Genomic DNA, 17,708 nt, shown 5'->3' with positions numbered 1-17,708 from the left:
AAAGTGGTTGAAGCTTCGCTGTGGCATTACTCTCAAGATGACTTTATCTACTTTGACGCCAAGGTATCTAGCCAACTGTTTGGGGTGAAGCCAGATTATTGCTTGGAGTCGCACCTTAAAATTGTATGGATTTTCCTCGTTGGTTATTACGAAAAGTCTTCTTTTGGATTTCTTGTCTTGGAGGAAGTCGGATCTTGCGAACCTTGAGTTTTTCGTGGCGTCGGTTTGTATCAACGCGGCTGGACTGGTCCTATCCGGAGTATCAAGAAGTGGAAGGAGACGGCAGATGAGACCATTACACTTATCTGAAGATTGTACTGGACTATCGGTTTCAAATTTGGTACGTACCTATCCCCAATTTAGATAGAGTTTCTCATTCTGAACGTCTTTTGTAGGACGGAAGCTTCGGACCGTGAATGTTGGCGGCGTCAGCTCAGAGCACTTCCAATCTCCATGTATGTTTCAAGTACGGGATTAGTTTTGAACCCTTCTTATTTCTCCAAACGGCCTACGAATAGCCTTCTACTTCCACTTCCCCACACACTATATACCATCCAACATACCTGCCTAACTCCGCCTGCCAGCGTCGCGCACTACGAATGCCGGAAAGTTGGGAAAGGTAGCTACGTTTTCAGGGGGTCGGTACTCAAGAACCAACCCTACGCTCCTGAATACCCCATCCAGTCACTGGTTTTCCATCAAAGGTGCCTGTAAATATCGCAAACGCATCATTAATCGAATTCGCTATCGAGGGATCAGCCAAAACCGTCGCCTCCCCCCCTTCCATCCACAGATGTGAATGCAGAGACGTCTTCTTTCCCGGGATGTTGATCTGGTAGTCATTGTAGTACGTCAGGCCCGAAACGTTCGATACCCAGGGGTTCCGCGGATGGAGGTCAGGGTCTATGGGGTAGACCTCGTGGTGGCCGTCCGGGAACACCATCGTCGAAATCGAGACTTGGGTGTACAGGTCCGAGGGGTTGGTAATCATGGGCAGGATTTTGACGCCGTTGTCGAGCAGGATGGCACCCCCATGCCAGCCGCCAGGGGCAAAGCCAGGACCCCATTGCCAATCAAACCAGGCCATGGACTTTTCGGGGACAATGTTTACTTTCTTGTTGCCGATTGTGAGCGTGCCGGTCAGTTGAGTCTCCGGCGCGTCGAACTCCCACGCAGTGCCGAGGCCCCAATGGTAATCTCCACCACCAGCTTGGTAGAGCAGAGGGCCTTTGGGGGTAAGTGTGAAGTCGTAGGGGACTTTCGGAATCGTGCTGACAGCCTTGATTTCCGAGATTTGGTCCGCTGTCGTCGCCCAAATGTGCAAGAGGCCAGAGTCGCCGGCGGTGGCGTTGTTGGACATCTGACCTTTTGTGTGAAAAGTCTCGCCATAGTACGTCTTCTCTGTTATGTCCATGACGCTCGCGTATGTCTGGAGTGTCCCATTCCCGATGCTAGCCATCTGGCCGATGACGCAGTAGTCGTGCTTGTTGTCCGCATGGATGAAGGCGGCGATCCAGAAGCTCTTGATGCCGTCGCCAGTGTAGCTGATGTATTTCTGAATGGTTGGTCCGCCGGCATATTTCTGCGGAGATCAGGTCGGTGCAAAATCTGTCGGTAGTGGGCACTAACAGTGTATGAGTACTCCAAAGGGCTAATATCAGGGACTGTACGTCTGAACGCCGAACATGTTGTAGCCAAACAAAGCGCCGCAAGGGCTGCGACAAATTTTCCCAGTTTCATTATCTCAATCAAGCTGTTGTATAGGAAATGACAGGCATCAGTATACTGAGAATAAATCTTTCCTTTTAGTTTATATAGTTTCAAGATGATTCTCTCAAGATTTAGCGCTCAACCTTCAAAGCTAGTACAAAATTTGTGCACTCTTCCTCAACATCATTCGGTTCTTACAATGGTCCGGAGCCGGAGGTCAACATGATTCTTCTCCTAGAGTAGCTGTTGAAACTGGAGATTCATCTGGTCATAGCTTTAAAATGACTACATAGGTTCATGATCCGCGGGCCTACCCGAACCAATTGGATGGGTCCCCCGGGTCGATTTCCGGCCATAAGTTAGGCGATCTACAGTCAGGCAACAACAAGGGTGAAGACTATAGTAGCTAATTTTCAAAACCGTGAAGGGCATAAATTGCACAGTTCGGCAACGGATACGAAAGTTTTTGGAGCGGAACCGCATCATGGAAATGGACCGCCAGCATCCGGCAGGACCCCGCACGTAGCTCCAGAAGGATCTGGTGACAGGAGATTTATCTGATCTGTATAACCTGTTCCGAACCCCGCATTAACACTCCCTGTGAGAGAAGGTGAATCGCATTACTTGCGTCAGCTGCCGCTAAAGTTTTTCCTTTTGATTCTTAAAAGACGACCCGTTCTGTGACCTATTTTTCAGGAACCGTCGAGCCGCTCAATAGTTTTGCGCTTTCGATGTACCTTTGAAGGCACTGCAATATGTCAGAAAATTCCCTTTTTAAGCCAGAAGGATACTACCGAACCCAGATCAGAATGATCCTACGCATCTCATCACCACTAAGGCCAAGGATTGCACGTCATTTTAACCCGACAGATGGGTGAGCTTGGCGTGGCTCGGCCCCATCCAAGGCGTCCGAGGTAAGAACAAGAACCCCGAGCAGCTCAATTTCCTGAACGGGAAAGGAAATTTCTTGGGTGCACATTGGGGGGTCGTGTTTTCAATAATATGGACCGCGTGAAAACTATCAGTAAGCACACTTCCCGAACAGCCGTTCTTTTATATTTCCAATTACTGACGTATTATGTGTTTTACAGAAGGCCGAATGGTCTACGCCCGTCTCAAGACAAGGTCAAAGCCTTCTTGCAGCCATTCGCGGAGAGTGGCCAGATGGTTGGTGCGGAGGGCATCAAGGCATTCTTTGAGAAGCTGAGGGGTGATGCTGATGCTATCAAAGATGCTGCTGTGCGTCGTCAGCCGAAAAGAAGAAGGATGGAGATGGAGATGGAGATGGAGTTAGTGATGGCAGCGGGAGGAAGGAGCAAAGTGGATATTGAGTTGGACCCCGTAGGTATGTCAACTGAAAAGCGGCAGGGAGATTGGCTAGTCTAGTTGGGGAGATGTTTTGGCAATCCAGGATAGCGGCAGAGCTGATGTCGAATCGAGAGATGATTGATCATGTCTATGCGGTTAATACATCCATTTCTCCTACTTTACTGAGTGCTCCACATCAGCTGGATTTAAGATCGCCGCTGGCCGGGCCACGAATATTCTACAGCAGAGTTCCAGAAATGTTAACAAATTAGGAATCGGAGCAATGGTTCTGCTTATTCCTCATTCGCATCAGTGCTCCTTTGAACCCCAGAATTCCTCGCCGAAAACGACGCAGCCATACTCGCTACCTGCTTCATCAGCGCCCTACTCTTCTCCTCCTGTGGTTTGCTCAGCAATAACCCCCTACCATCCTTCCAGGCCTTGTACTCGGCCTTCATCTCCCTCCCCTGGTCCTCCCCGCTGCGAACACTAGTGAAGATAGAATACTGCAACTCCTGCCACAAACGGAGCTGATCCGCGAACCCCAGATTCGGCGCAATCGCAGCGCGGTACTTCCTGGCGAGCGAAAGTGCAGCGTCGTAGTCGAACGAGAGTGCACGCATGAGGTACGCGACGACTACGGCGCCGCTGCGGGACTGGCCTTGCAGGCAATGAACCAAGACGACGTGTTTTCCAGCGCCGGAACTGAGGGCATTTTCAATCCATCCATTCAAGCCTTCTAGGCACATGAGCAGGTCTTCGTAAGGGTTGTCATCGATCGCAATGTGGAGGTGCTCAATGCCTAACTCCGCGGCCATCTTCGGGCAGTCGCGTTCACTAACTAGACTCATGACGTGCGTGATGCCATGTTTGACGAGGAGATCCGATGAACGAGGAATGGTGATACTGCTGCTTTTAATGTTGGTCGGTGGATGGGGCAGGGTGGCGGTACTCAGATATATACAGGCCCGCGATGTCCTCATCCGCGGCGATCGCGTCAATGCTAGACAAGGCCATCTCGCTAGCTGGTATATCCACGCTCATTAAATCGCCTCAAAAATCCAGAACCGACCAACTCACCAACCATGTCAAGAACTGGTACACTGAGCAGGAGAGCGACCCGAATCTAAGACTTTTGCCACATCAAAAACTACAGTTCTTGTCAGATACACGGCCATTATGAATGAAGTACCAGCCTTCCCACATTTCTGATGTAGTCCTACTTGGTTGAAGTGCGTTCGAAGACCGAAATAGTAGTCTGTGTTTCCATAAATCAGATTGTATCACCAGTTACACCTTGTCTTCACCCTGAGCCCTGCACGGGGGTCGGTGGCAGCTGCGTTTTAAAGTTGTGGTCATTTGATTTCGTATTCTACTTCAGCTGAACCTTTGCCTCGCAGTGTCGCGTGGATTCGGCCGCAACCACTTCCTCGGCGCTTCAAATTCCCTTCCAACAACCAAAAGAGATTTCAGCTGTGTGTTAATTATCTAATTACTTTAGCAGTGAGCATAGTCATTCCAGCTTGACAGACCATACGAAATTACTCATATACAGCTCATGAGCTTGATGAGTATGAGGGACTCACCAAACAGCAGGACTGGAGCTGGAGCATGATTCTGTCAAAGCTTTCTCAGGACAATAACGCTGCCAGCCTTGGTGAAACAAGGCAATGACGGTCGATATAAACCTGAAGGTGGAAGCTTGACCTTAGATACCAATACATGGCCTAAGCCTCCTCAGCTCAAGCCTCCTCAGCTCAAGTCTCCTCAGCTCAAGTCTACTTAGCTCCAGAACCTCCTATGTTTGGTATTTCATGTTAAGATTTCCACGATGGTACGACGTTTGAATTCAGCTTTCAGCCCATACCGCCCCATTAAGCCACCAGGAACAAAAGATCTGAGCTTTTAAGGTCGTCCATTATGCTTCAGGGTCAACAAGTAGAACTTCAATTCTCCTCAATACAAGCGCATCCGTACAGGAGTTCTGTTACTAAGACATTCTGGCATACTCGTATTAAATCCCTTGAATTGACCACAGGGATCCAGTTGAGCAATCGTGTGGGCTAGGGTCTGTAGATCAGACTTTTGATGATCTAAACGGATATTCGTTCAGGTTGGCATCGGTATGGTATTGGTGGCTGAACGATACTTCGTTCCAAGCGAACACTCCCCAAGCCTTCGCATTCGTATAAGTACCAGATGGTGATGAAGCTCTGGTGTATTGTTCTCTGATTGGTTTGAAGTCTTCCATTATGGAGGGTTACGGATTGCTCTGGATTACTAGCTGGCGTAACGCGCCTGGGCAGCGTCTTGATTTCCTTGGTAGCTAAATGGTCCTGCTCACCCCTCAGTTGGAAAGACAGAGTTCTGCCACTTCTCCGAGCTGGCAAACCAACAGTCATCATAATATCATTGTTTGGTCCATACTTTTGTTATATATCACATTTGTTCAGTCCGGCTACCTTCTTTTGCTAAAAAATGCTTTTATGTTGGCTACTTCTCTTTACAGGCGCAATTGCTGCAACGGGATCCAATCTTTCAGGGGAATCTCGATCTCCAAGTCGACTAGACCTACGGCGCATCAGTAAATCAGGTCCGAAAATAAGCCGTGACGGTCGTTGCGGACGGATTAATGACCGGGTCTGCACTGGTTCCGTTTTTGGATGCTGCTGCTCGGAATTGGGATACTGTGGATCATCGGGCGCATACTGCAAAGCAAAATGCCAGTCGAGCTACGGGGAATGCTTCAAAGAGCCGTCGTCGAAGTTGTCGCCAAATGGAAAATGTGGAGGATTGAGTGCCTATACTTGCAAAGGCGCCCGATGGGGCTCATGCTGTTCTGAGCATGGCTACTGTGGATCTTCCAAGGCATATTATGGAAATGGCTGTCGGTCTCAATTTTGAGATTGTAGCCCGAAAGCATCCTCGAGTTCTTCTCGGGCTCGTTCTTCTTCCATCTCGACAAAATCCATTGCGTCTACAGCAACTCGAACCTCGGGCTCGACGACTTCCAAGAACTGCCCATTACAATCAAGTAATAGAAACGTGTATACGTCTACAACCAGTACATCCAAGATCCAGTCTTTTACTCCGGCTAAGTCGTCCACGTACTCTGGAGACAGTTCGGTTCGGATGTTGGTGCCTCCAGTACGAGCAGCACACTTTGTTCGACTCTTCTGAGTTCCAGCTTATCTAGCACGGCATTTTTTCAGCAGTACATTGTCCATCATGTCCTCGGATACCGGTTCGGATTATCTCAGCAGTAGCTCGACTTCATCAACTGCTGCATCGGTGCTCACTTCCTCCTACAGTACTACGTCTTCAACTTATACGAGCAGCATGGAAAGCATCTCTTCAAGGTCTTTATGGAAATCGGCATCCACCAGCAGATCAACAGGATCTCCCTCGACTCATACGGATACGTCCTTGGTTACACAAAGCTCTCTCTTAGCAATACGAGTTCTACTGTGTTAAGCAATTCAACTACGTACGATTCTTCGACCATATCAACTTCGCTCTCTGGTACTCCAATCTCTATTATCCCTACAAGCATCTCTGCTTCTTCAATCTCGCAAACTCCGTCCTCCAGTACATTGGCTTTCAACGGTACAAGCTCAACAAGTTCGAGATTACCTTCAGTTAGCATCGCAACACAAACACCGACGGCATGTCCTTCGTTCCCAGCACCAGCGTCACTCGCCTCAATGAAAACCATATCTGATTGATTCCAACGTAAACATCAACATCACTGACCCTTTACACTTTTTCAAAACCCCGATGGCACTTTTGCGGATTTTCTCGGCCTCCAGAGCGATATTGGCAATGTGCTTCTCGATATTTCTGACCCAAACAGCGTGGCAATCCAAGAACCGAATGGAACAGTGATTCTCTTTACCAAGACGGAGGTCCACTTCTTCAATCCCAATTGCTCTATCGAAGTTATTGTTAGCGCGCCTGGAGCTACGACTTCTAATACCACAACTTTGAACAAACGTAGCCGTATTAACGAACGGCACATGAGCAAGAAAAGATCCGTCCAAGTTGCTCCAGTCGAACTGACAATCATAAATCAATGTGGAGATGGAACCTCGGATTTCTCACCGAGTCTTACGTTCGATATATTTCCTTGCCCTTTGACGGACAACGGTAATGGCCAGTACCGTGCGTCTTGCAAATATCTTCCGCCAGCCGACCAGCAATCACTATGTGAGGAAATCATGCAGGACGACTTCAAAGCCTTCACCGATTTCTTGTTATATGACGCCACTGACCAAGGGAGCAAAGTTCTTACTCTTATAGGACTCATAGGAGCTGCCGTACTTACAGCCCCTATTGACGCTACTATTGCTTTAGTCGTTGTTGAAGGCTTTCTTGCTGTAGAGTTTGTTCCTGAGGCGTACGCGGCCCTTACTCTCCTCAGTGACTCTATGAGCTTTGCGAAAACGTTTTTAGAAGATCTTCAGAGACTGCAAAAGTCGTTCAAGGTTTTCGGCCAAGCTTTGGCGGAGGCTGTTTGCGTGGTAGAGATTGATGACACGACCAAAGTCAGCGTTTCGTTTCCTGGACAGCTGTTCAGTCAAACCATTGCGGATTTTGCGGAGCCACTTCAGGGGGTCATCTCAGCGACCATATATGTGGATGACACCAGTATCACCGAGTGTCCGCCAAAAGACAATGTGCTGAAGAATGGCGATTTTGAATTTGGTGAGGGTGGCTGTCATGGTGGAAAGGAATGCGTGTAAGTTGTTGACGCTGTCATATTTATACATGCTAACAGCTTGGCTCGCAGCCTGCTCGGTGCGTCGTATCCCGCTTATACTGGACTGGTGCAACAGGTCTCCGGCCTGATGCCTGGGAACTACTACAACTTCTCTTTCTGGGTAGATTTGCAGCATGTCATTACTGGACCAGCATCGACCTATTACCTTGAGGCGTTCATGGGGGACGTCCAATTTCCGGCTACTGGGGGATCAATCCAGACCGGCGTATTCTCGCAACTCCAGCTTGCGCCTATTGCCTCTGGTTATCACTTTTACTCTGCACTGCTCAGTCCACCGATCCCCAATCCGTTCGTAGCTCTTGCATTCCATTGTAAAGCAGACCCTGCTTCAACTTTTGATGAACCGTATGGACAGGTGATTGTGGATGATCTAGTTCTAGTAGCGACCGATTCTGATTGATTGTGTCCCTCGGCGAATGCAGAGGCGAACTGGTAGTCGCCCCGGGATGGATGTCTGTATTGCTAAGTGGATTTGGACGAGAGAACCTTAATCCATGAAGTTTCAGAGCAGCGGCATTAGCTGTGCCCGATTCTTACAATGGAATGTTTGGAGGGATTGATGGTCTGGATTTGGAGTAATCATAGTTTTTGGATATCAATATCGGCGGTTCCGGACTTCCTCTGGTGCAGGCCTGCTTGAGCGAAGCGGCATGGACGATCTAAATAATCGTTTTAATTTAGGCAATCATCCCATACTTCTTTAATGCTGCTGGGACACTTCAGCGAATTGCAGAAATTGCAACAGAGTCTAGAAATGAAAACGATAACGAGCTGCTCAGTCTCGGCTCAGGATGCGCCCACCCAGCACAGCCACGGCTCAGGATGGAGCATGAGCAGTTCAGTTCCCTGTACGGGACAAGGAAATTGCTTGAGTGCACATTGGGGCGTTGAAAAGGCTATTTCACGATGTACACCAGTTTTCCAAACTTCTGGGCACATATCACTGCCTTAGAGTATGAGTCGTTGGCAATCCGAACAAATATAGACTTTAGACAGTAGGGCTTACGCTACCTTCCAACTGGCTTGGCTTGGCTACTACTCGCAACAGCATCGAGCCATGTCATATGCTTCACTCCCCCCGGCTATGCTTCCCTCACAAAACATGTTCAAGTTTCTTCAGGACCACGTACAGCTGCTTCATCATCTCTCCCATCCGGATGCCGTTTTCATTGTACAACTTTGGCATGTTGTGCACATATACTGTTCCCTTCTTCGTGTCGACGATGTGGATCTCAAAGCGCGTGATTGGCGGGCTGAAAACTTGCATGTCCTCCCAGGCTGCCTTGTCCTCTCCTTTGGAAGCAACTAGACTGAAAGAGTGCTTCCACTCCGTGGGATCCGGAACAACCAGAACCAATTCCTCGCGTACAAATTCAGACAGCCAACCCTTCATCATGAGCTCGATCCGGTAATTGTCTTCCCCGAGTGGCAGAAGCGGGTTGAAGTGCTTGGCGGCTAGGACGCGGGGATGGTTTTTGTCGGTTAGGGAATACAGTCGGCTGTGTGTAGGAAGCTCGACCTCGTCGTGTTTGGCTTGAGTGGACGAGGAGTCGACCGGGGTCAGCCACATGGCTTTTCGAAGTGGCGAGGAGTTGCTGATGACCGCCTTCCACTGCTGAGAGACTCGCTGAGCTTGGAAAATGTCGCGAATCGGGAGTTCTAGCAGGACGAGCTCGAGGAGCTCGGTGACTCCGAGGGTGCGCTCCGTGGCCGACGCCTCCATCCTGGCGTGTAGAGAATGGGAGTGAAGGTCGCGCGGTGGAAGCGGATAGCGGATGTTGTAGGTGATGGAATAACTTTTGTTGAGGGAGCTTCTCAATAACACTGGCGTGCGCCAATTCACCCTTTTTCGGGAGCCGCTCCGATGGAGGCCAAGAGCCACAGATTTCGAGATCCTCAAGAAGTATCGTAGGACGTAGCCTCGGGTCTTTGAGTACATACGGGGAGCTGAAGATATTGCTGAAGATCCAAAATCAGGTCGATGTTGTCATGATCTTGCACACTGCGACAACGAGTTGAGATACTTCAGACGGTGGCAAGTCGTACTCCAAACACTTCTTCGAGTAAGCTGATATTGGGACCACAAAATCCCATACCCAATATTATACAGGTGTGTGTATATACACTGCATCACGCACCGAAAGCAGATAGTGTACAGAATGGTCGACTTGTGGGCTGAAGGCCAAACCAAAAGCTAAAATGTAGACAGAGGCTCGCATCACAAGCGAATAATAGAGTGAACGAAGGACGCGATGAGGACTCAGAAAGGAGAGCGACATGCCTTTTGCAGGCCGGAGGTGATGACTGCTGGGGAGCCCATTGTTATTATCCGTGATGCGTAGCAACCACCTTCAGCACTTACCTACAGTGCTAGGTCATAAGTTTAGGTACGCGGATATCTCGCTGGCCGGGTTTCACCTTTGCTCACTCCTTACTACTGTAAGGAATACCCGAGGTAGCATGTTTTTAGTCAGTCAAACGATAGCCCTACTCCCACTACATCGACATTCATGTTGTATGTAGAACATTAAAAGGATATCGGAATACCCGGGCTAGATGTACGAAGTGCCCAAACTTATGGTCTAGCACTGTAGATAGTAACTTCGAGCCTAGTGCACTCACACGTGACCATTTTTAAGCCTGCTAAAGGTATTAAAGCAATTTGATGGGTATATACTTTTGAACGCCAGGCCAAGTGATCATTTTTTGCCCATTGCCAGCTCACCTCTTCGCTTTCTTCGCTTCTGGTTCCTCCTCCTCATCACTTAACTCCCCATAAAGTGTCACTGGCTGCGTGTGCTTCCACGCATTGGTGAAAAGTGGATCATTCTTCGCCTTGTCCGCATATTTCAGCAACGCCTCCCTAGGGTCCTCATCTCGCATACTACTCAACGGGATATGGTCTCGAATATGCTTCTCATCGGGATTTGTCTTTGCGAATGGAGTTGTAGCTGGAATATGCGGGCGACGCGGATCACGCGATTTACCAGAGGCAGTGAGGCCAACGTTTGGATGCCGCGCCGAGAAAGAGGTCGCAGCAGTGTTGGTGCCAGGCATCCCCCCAGGAGTAATGATCGAGTCCCCCGAAAGACCTTCGGCGAGGTCCATTGTGAGGTTCGGGTCGTCGTCAATGTGACGGCGCTTAGGAGCTTTACTCATGACGGTTTTGGCACCGCCATTGGAGATGTTGGGGTTGAATAGAACATGCGTTTCAGCATTGCCGGAGCCGGTGATGATTTGATTGATTTTAGGATGCCAGAGGACAGTTATTAGAGGCGAGCCCGGAGTCACAGGTGTAACAAGCTCAGGGCGGAGAGTTGCGGGATTGAGAATATGGAGATCGCCAGTAGCAGAGCCGGTTATTACGGAAGAGGAATTTGGTGAGAACCGGATGTTCGAGGTTGGATACTGTGATGAGGTTGACTCATGTGACACAGTGGTTATAGGTGACTTGAACTTTCGGGTATCCCAGAGTTTGATAGTATCGTCACCACCTCTTGTGACAACCAATCTTCCATCAGCGCTGATATCAAGTCCACCCGTCCAGGTATCGTTGACATGAGCATCCCTGATTTCAGCTGCTGGGCGATGATATGGGCCTTCGCCACTATACATGACCAGGCTTCCATCCAATGCTGCCGCTACGAGAAGACTGTTTCCTCCTTGAGCTTGTGACCCCCACGCTAGAGCGGTGATTCTTGTCCTCCCCGCCGAACCAGCGGCCCTAGATCTGTGTACGATGACGTCTTTCTGTTCTCTCTTGTTGTTGACATCCCAAATTCGGATGGTACTGTCAGTGCCTCCGGTTACACATACGTCTCGGTTGGTAGGATGCCATGCTCCACATTTTATCTCCGATATGTGCCCTTTCGTATTGTGCATATCTCGCAAGTATGGATCCCCTTTGACAAACTCAAGGACCTGCTCTCCATCGCGTGTGAATAACCTTGCTTGCGGCTGCGCCGTTATAACGAGGATTTGATTCGCGGAGTGAGGGTTGAAGAGGATCTGGTTGATAGGATGCGTTTCGGAGTTGGCAGAGCTCTTCGTAGCACTGGGGTCTACTGTCTTGAAGGCTCGAACGGTTGTCGGTGTCATAGCTGCGAAGTCATGGAACTTCAGCGTGCAGTCATTCGATCCTGTTACCATGCGCGAGCCGGAGGCATCCAAAGTCGCGGTGGTGACAGCGCGGTCGTGTGTCTTAAGGAGCAATTCGTGAGACACTGGGAACTCATCTTCCTCGTCGCTATCGTCATCATCGTCATCGTCATCTTCTGAGGCACCAGAATCATTGCCTTCGTCAGGTTTAGAGCTTTTTGTCGTTGGTTGCTTGCTCTCATCGACAACTTTGCGCTTAGCTAGGTCAAATTGTGCCTGAATGTTAGTAGTCCGAGCTTGTTTGCCAAATGACATGGGCATGTATTCGCGTAGCGCATCATCGTCTGCGGAGAAATCGTCCATCGTGAACGGGAGGTGTTTGATGGAGAGGAATTGTGAAACCTCGGGGCTTCGAGGTTGGTGAAGCTTAATCTGATGACATAATATGCATATCACGTGTCACTGGACGTCAATCCCCCGCACTTGCCTTCTGCTATCTAAGCTTACGTACATTTGTCTACCACCGCCTGAGGTCCCTGGGACGTTTATCAAAAATTGGAAAACAACAGTTTTGACAAGCCTGATAGCTCTCCGGGCCACCTCAGACGGAGTCAAAATAGACTGCCACTTTATGTTCAACGGATTCTGTCCTCCCTTTCAGCACTGAAATCGGTCAAAACATCATGTCTCTATCAGCCTTGCCGGCAGACATTGTCTTCACTATTGCCTACATTCTTGATCCTTGCGATGCCGTCAGTTTCGCGAGAACCTGCAAATCCGTCCATGCCGGCCTTGAAGGAACCAACTATCTTGCTAGGCATCGCGACCTTGTGAGCAACTACGAAAAGGTTGTCTTTGATGAATCTAGCGATTTCAAGCACCACCCCGCCTCCCTTGTTCATGCCATCAATGATAACCCTCGAATTGCATACTATGTCAGAAATCTGAAATGGACTTATGGAGACAAGGCATGGGATCCTAAGATTATCCGGCAGTGCGACATTGCCACTGAAAAGTGGGCGCAAGATCACGAGGAAGAAAATGAACCTGATGGTTGGCCGCAGTTTCTTCTCGAGGTCAACCCTACAGAAAGCGATGCCTTCGGCCTACTTTTCTGGATGCTACCAAATGTCAAAAAAGTCCGGATCGCCTTATCCTCATGGCATGACGATGATGATCCTCATTGCGCATGGACGTACGGGAAATATGAGGTAAGACCTTGGAAGCTCGAGACTATCAAAATCAAAATCCCGGATGAAGCTGGGAAGCTCGAGACTATCAAAACCAAAGTCCCGGATGAAGCTTGGAACGAACGCTATTGGTGGCACTTTCGACCATTGCTTAGACACCCATCGCTTCGGAAATTCAGAATCTCCAATGCAAAGACGACGTGGGCCAATGGTCAACAATTCAACAACGACCATGAATATGGACCCCCCAAGCTGTCCCCCAGTGTTGAGGAAATTCGTTTCCTAAATTCGTGTATGCCCATACCCTTGTTGAAGGACGCTATAAAGCTAGCGCCTAATCTTCGAGCATTCCATTATGAGCACGAAGATACCGACTGTGGCGAATGGATCTATGAAAACTTCTCCTCTTTCCTTCCTGATCGCCTGGAGGCTCTATCTTTGACGGCCAAGGACATATATGGTCTGCCTTGGAAGCCCTTACAGACGCCATACTTGGATTTACATATCTGCCCTCAACTCATTCGGAGACTCCACAGTCTGAAGGACCTGTGCATCGAGGCGGCATTCCTCGTTCTAGACTCTCGACAAATCCACCAGACTTTTCATCCTGATTACGACCAATATTGGGATCCAAGCGGTGAAGACCTTACTCCGGAGACTCATGAGTGGCTTAAAGTGGATGACGATGGCGACAAACTGATTCCTGAAGATGGACTAGAGCGCTACATCGCCAACGTGCACAAATTAGTCGACATCTTGCCACCTTCGATAGAGAGGTTGAAGATCCGGATCGCGCCCTTGACCATCTCATTAGCTAAAAGACTTTTTGAGGACTTTGTGAAGAGCTATCCACGCTGCCTTCCAAATCTGCAGAGAATCATCGTAACAGACTTCCCTCGCGACCTCCAAGCCACGGTTCAAGAGATATACGACGCGGTCAATACTGACTGTAGCAGGCAACCAGATCCTGGGAATTGGTACGATGATTGCGAGCGTGTACGTTACTTGATGTCCGAGAAGGAAATCAAACCAATGGTACCTTTCACCAGAATGAAGTTGGAAGAATTTGCCAACGGGGACATTTAGCGGGATTCATGCGGATGCTATCGCTCAACAACAGACTACAAGGACCACAGAAGTAGTAGACATATGTTACATTTGGGTATTAGTATCTACTATCCACATCATTCCTACCTCCAAAAGTTTTTCTACCGTACTCCAGACCTCCAAACAATCCAGACCTACAAACACCCCAGTCCTCACCGAAGTCCTCATCGAAAGCCTTTACCGACCCTTTACAACCCAGAATCGATCTGCCTCACAGTACTGCGCACTCATTAGCGTCACGTCCCTCAAAACCACACGACACACTCTTTCGAGACTTACGTATCATCGGTATAATCCCACCACACCCTACACGCCTCCGTCATCGAATCCGGGATCGGCATATCCTTCACGATATCATCCGGGCGCTCGAGCACGCTGATGTACAGCCCCGCGGACACGTGCCACGCGATGTGGCAGTGCAACGGCCACACACCCGGGTTGTCCTGCTCGAACTGGATCACAATGTACGCGGGCGTGTCGGCATCCTGGGCCGGGTGCACGAGCTGCACGTCGCGGCGGGAGGGGTTCGCCTGGTTGGTGATGTGCCCGTCCCAGGTGCCGAAGCCTTCGGCGATGACCCAGAAATTGTGGCCGTGCAGATGCATCGGGTGCGGGCCGAAGGCGAAATAGTTGTAGACGACCAGGCGCACGGTTTTGTTGGTGCCGAAGTTGTAGACGTTCCTGTGGGGGTGTTAGGTTGTGCTGTGCGTTTTGGAGAGCGGGTGCAGATAGGGGAGCGGGTAAGGGACGTACCATTCCGGCTCGAAGGTCATGTTGCCGCCCTTCACGTCTAGCAGAATGGGATCGTTGTAGTCGCCTCTGAAGGAGCTGTTGTTCATCGTCCACACGAAGTTTGTCCCGTTGCTCTTGAACTCGATGTTGATATCTTCGCTCGTCGAGACGGTTTCCTCAGCTGCCAGGGGGAACAAGGGAACCAAACCAGAAAGGGCGTCATTCCCGCAGTAGTTCTGCTGCGCCTCAGTCATCTGGGTAGCCGTAGCAGGGACGGCATTAGTATCCGCGGACTCGTAGTAGACAGCCGCAACCGCCTCGTTGGAAATTCCATCATTAAGACTGCAGGTGCCGTTGATCGAAGCGCGCATCCAGAAAGCTTCTCCAGCTTCCCCGGTAGCGTCAACAATTACATCGGCGCGCTGACCAACTCCCAAAGTCACTACGCCAGTGGTATAGGGTACGATTGGCACGAAGTCGTTGGCGATGACGCTCATGGTGTGGTTGTCGATGCTGAACTTCTGGACGGCATCGGCTGAGGTGTTGATAATCCGCAAGAGGTGTTTCTTGCCGGACTGGAAGCGGAACTTGCTGATGCCGGCGTCGGCAGTGCAGCTTAACGTGGTGTTAGCGCAGGGGTAGTTCATTTTGCCGTTGATGAGGTTGTTGTTCGATGTAGGTGGGCCCGTGGACATGGTTTGCTATATAGGAAGTCAGAAGAAGTTCCAAATTCATTGGTATAAGCAAGCGTACCTCAACGTCTGGATAGTATGCTTGATGATACCAGTCGGCAAGCATGACAGGCCCGAGATCAAAGTCGTATGAAGCGTGCTTCGGGCCGTGGATGATCATTGGGCCAAGCGCACCTCCGGCGTATTGCGCACTGTAATGGCTGTGATACCATGACGTCCCGTATAGGTCCGCTTTGAACCTATAGGTGAAGGACTTGGTCGGAGGAATTGGGCACATCTGTACTGCTGGCACGCCATCCATCCAAGGAGCTTCCGTCTGAAGAATTCCGTGCCAGTGCAGAGTTGTGCCCTCGTCGTCTAGCAAGTTTGTCACTTTGACCTCGATCCTACTCTTTGTTAGCCCGAATTTCAGGAAGACGAGTCAGTATTGGTACCAATCACCCCAATTAGCTTCAATGAGAGGTCCTGGAAATCCGCCGTTGATCACTAGTCCAGGCTTCTTCACCCCGTCCGGCGCGATATCCATATAGGAGACCGTGAAATCGTAGTATCGCGTGACGTTGGTGTGTGGAGCCGACGTATATGGGTTGGTTCCGGTCGCTGTTGCATTTCCCCACGGTGGAAGCGCAGAAGAGCTGTTGCCATAGGGAGAACCAGAGGTATAACTCCCGGAAACAGGTGCGCCGACCCACGGAGGAAGATGAGGAGCATCTAGAGTGCCCCAACAAGAGTCTCCGTTCGTCTCATATTGAGAGAGGGCAGGCTTCAAATCTTTGGTACCTTTCAGGAAAGCTGGACCGCTGTATAGATATCCCTGCGGACCTCCGTGTGGTTGTTGTGGTGCTCGATTGGCGGGGTCCCAGTAATTGATAGGTTCATGGTCGGATGTGGCTGAGCATGTGGGAGCCGGTGATTTCGTACATGTTGTTATGGTGGAATAAATGATAGAGGTCCGAGTAGTTGGTGTGGCTGTAGGAAACGAAGCGATTGAAGATTCGTTGCAAGTAAAAGGTGAGGTATGATTAACGAGGGGGGAGTAAGTTGCTGAGAGAGCAGAAAAAGCAGTCGCAAGACTGGGATAATGCGACCGCATCTTGAATTAGGTCAAAAACACAAGTAAACGAAAGACTGAAAGCGAAGACCAGAAGACACGAAACGAGTGAGTGCCTTGATGATGCAGATCCGTAAGGGAAAACGCGAATACTTATGAAGCTCCGTCATGGCTAAGGCAAGCCACAAGCGTTATACCCACGCGAAGACGTATGTAGTATAGTGGAGAATTGCTCGCCAAAATAGGCGCTGGTTTTTAGTCGGCGTTTGAGAGATCACCGGGGTTCTTTCTATAAGTAGAGTAGTGAATATATCGATTTGTGCTAAGCTCACGCTATCAACCACTATCTGGGGGATGAGCCTCCGTCGGTCTGTTAGTCAGGCACCAGACGGACTCCTGGGTCCATGTTGGCAACTCTTAGACTACCATGAACCGCGTCCGCACATGGAGAAATGTCGACGCTTCGGTGAGAGTTCGTCCTAGTATGCTTCCATACCACCGATGATCGAAGCGAGATGCTAAGTCGTCTCGAGGCTCAGCTCTCGTATCAGATCCACTTGGAGCCAGAGCGGACATGCACAAGGCATCCGGTGAGCATGGAAGAACGTTTCGAGTTCTCAGCTGTCAGGCAAAAGCGATGGGGCCCCCTGGCCCCCGTTGACGAAGCGATCAGATTATCTGTGTTCCTTGCAGGAGATCTTTCACATACGAGAAGCCGGTCGCAAATGCGGCATGCAGCCAATCGAAACGGTGCTGTTGTCAAGCATGCCCCGGTATTAAAAGAGGAGAGCCGACGAACACTCCGATTCAGAAGTCAAAACGATCCGTCCCCTCATTGACGCGGAGAGAGGAAAAGGAGTCGTGTGAATTGACCGCAAGTCACTCTTGGAGTTTCTTCCAGGCCGGCCTTCGATAGCTCGGTCGGAGAGTGCAGGACGACCACGGTTGGGAACGAGGGTTACGCAGGTGGTCGACGCCGATGACGACCGCAGAGTGGTGAAAGAGGTTAGCCAGATGCCGGCAAAAGGAGAGATCTTACC

The 17,708-nt window shown here is 49.9% G+C and overlaps 9 protein-coding genes across 9 annotated transcripts; 4 read left to right on the top strand and 5 right to left on the bottom strand.

Annotated features, from left to right (window-relative positions):
* Window positions 1-646: 646 nt before the first annotated feature.
* Window positions 647-1,822, bottom strand: BDZ99DRAFT_497233 (uncharacterized protein; the record flags this gene model as incomplete). The annotated part of the gene is made up of 2 exons (XM_033723502.1): window positions 1,630-1,822; window positions 647-1,582 (listed from the first exon to the last, which is right to left on the bottom strand). The coding sequence occupies exons 1-2, from the start codon at window positions 1,738-1,740 to the stop codon at window positions 647-649; spliced, it is 1,047 nt and encodes a 348-aa protein (XP_033578443.1). The 5' UTR covers window positions 1,741-1,822.
* A 577-nt stretch (window positions 1,823-2,399) lies between these two features.
* On the top strand, window positions 2,400-3,386 carry BDZ99DRAFT_461544 (uncharacterized protein; the record flags this gene model as incomplete). Its single annotated transcript, XM_033719639.1, has 2 exons — window positions 2,400-2,734; window positions 2,802-3,386. A coding segment is annotated over exon 2 (217 nt), but the record flags the coding sequence as incomplete, so codon positions are not given.
* Window positions 3,387-3,521: 135 nt separating this feature from the next.
* On the bottom strand, window positions 3,522-3,896 carry BDZ99DRAFT_345040 (phosphatases II; the record flags this gene model as incomplete). Its single annotated transcript, XM_033714427.1, has 1 exon — window positions 3,522-3,896. A coding segment is annotated over one exon (375 nt), but the record flags the coding sequence as incomplete, so codon positions are not given.
* A 1,600-nt stretch (window positions 3,897-5,496) lies between these two features.
* Window positions 5,497-5,922, top strand: BDZ99DRAFT_384695 (uncharacterized protein; the record flags this gene model as incomplete). The annotated part of the gene is made up of 1 exon (XM_033715392.1): window positions 5,497-5,922. The coding sequence occupies one exon, from the start codon at window positions 5,497-5,499 to the stop codon at window positions 5,920-5,922; it is 426 nt and encodes a 141-aa protein (XP_033578440.1).
* A 967-nt stretch (window positions 5,923-6,889) lies between these two features.
* On the top strand, window positions 6,890-8,131 carry BDZ99DRAFT_276087 (uncharacterized protein). Its single transcript, XM_033713946.1, has one exon. It carries the CDS (start codon window positions 7,035-7,037, stop codon window positions 7,758-7,760), a length of 726 nt encoding a protein of 241 aa, XP_033578439.1. The 5' UTR covers window positions 6,890-7,034; the 3' UTR covers window positions 7,761-8,131.
* A 760-nt stretch (window positions 8,132-8,891) lies between these two features.
* Window positions 8,892-9,521, bottom strand: BDZ99DRAFT_518745 (uncharacterized protein; the record flags this gene model as incomplete). Its single annotated transcript, XM_033725330.1, has 1 exon — window positions 8,892-9,521. The coding sequence occupies one exon, from the start codon at window positions 9,519-9,521 to the stop codon at window positions 8,892-8,894; it is 630 nt and encodes a 209-aa protein (XP_033578438.1).
* Window positions 9,522-10,327: 806 nt separating this feature from the next.
* On the bottom strand, window positions 10,328-12,261 carry BDZ99DRAFT_276078 (cyclin-dependent kinase 8/11; the record flags this gene model as incomplete). Its single annotated transcript, XM_033713945.1, has 1 exon — window positions 10,328-12,261. A coding segment is annotated over one exon (1,742 nt), but the record flags the coding sequence as incomplete, so codon positions are not given.
* Window positions 12,262-12,431: 170 nt separating this feature from the next.
* BDZ99DRAFT_461541 (uncharacterized protein) lies at window positions 12,432-14,585 on the top strand. Its single transcript, XM_033719638.1, has one exon. It carries the CDS (start codon window positions 12,580-12,582, stop codon window positions 14,170-14,172), a length of 1,593 nt encoding a protein of 530 aa, XP_033578436.1. The 5' UTR covers window positions 12,432-12,579; the 3' UTR covers window positions 14,173-14,585.
* On the bottom strand, window positions 14,469-16,710 carry BDZ99DRAFT_384451 (uncharacterized protein; the record flags this gene model as incomplete). The annotated part of the gene is made up of 4 exons (XM_033715378.1): window positions 14,469-14,874; window positions 14,947-15,626; window positions 15,679-16,003; window positions 16,052-16,710. The coding sequence occupies 4 exons, from the start codon at window positions 16,708-16,710 to the stop codon at window positions 14,469-14,471; spliced, it is 2,070 nt and encodes a 689-aa protein (XP_033578435.1).
* Between the last annotated feature and the right edge of the window lie 998 nt (window positions 16,711-17,708).

This window comes from Mytilinidion resinicola (assembly GCF_010093595.1).
Source record: "Mytilinidion resinicola strain CBS 304.34 unplaced genomic scaffold BDZ99scaffold_7, whole genome shotgun sequence".
NCBI lineage: Eukaryota > Fungi > Ascomycota > Dothideomycetes > Mytilinidiales > Mytilinidiaceae > Mytilinidion > Mytilinidion resinicola.
Note: the sequence above shows the minus strand (reverse complement) of the source record. Positions and strands in the feature narration are given on the sequence as shown.

Coding starts and splice junctions, on each gene's coding strand:
- BDZ99DRAFT_276087 (XM_033713946.1), top strand. CDS start 7,035: ATGAGCAAGAAAAGATCCGTCCAAGTTGCTCCAGTCGAACTGACAATC.
- BDZ99DRAFT_461541 (XM_033719638.1), top strand. CDS start 12,580: ATGTCTCTATCAGCCTTGCCGGCAGACATTGTCTTCACTATTGCCTAC.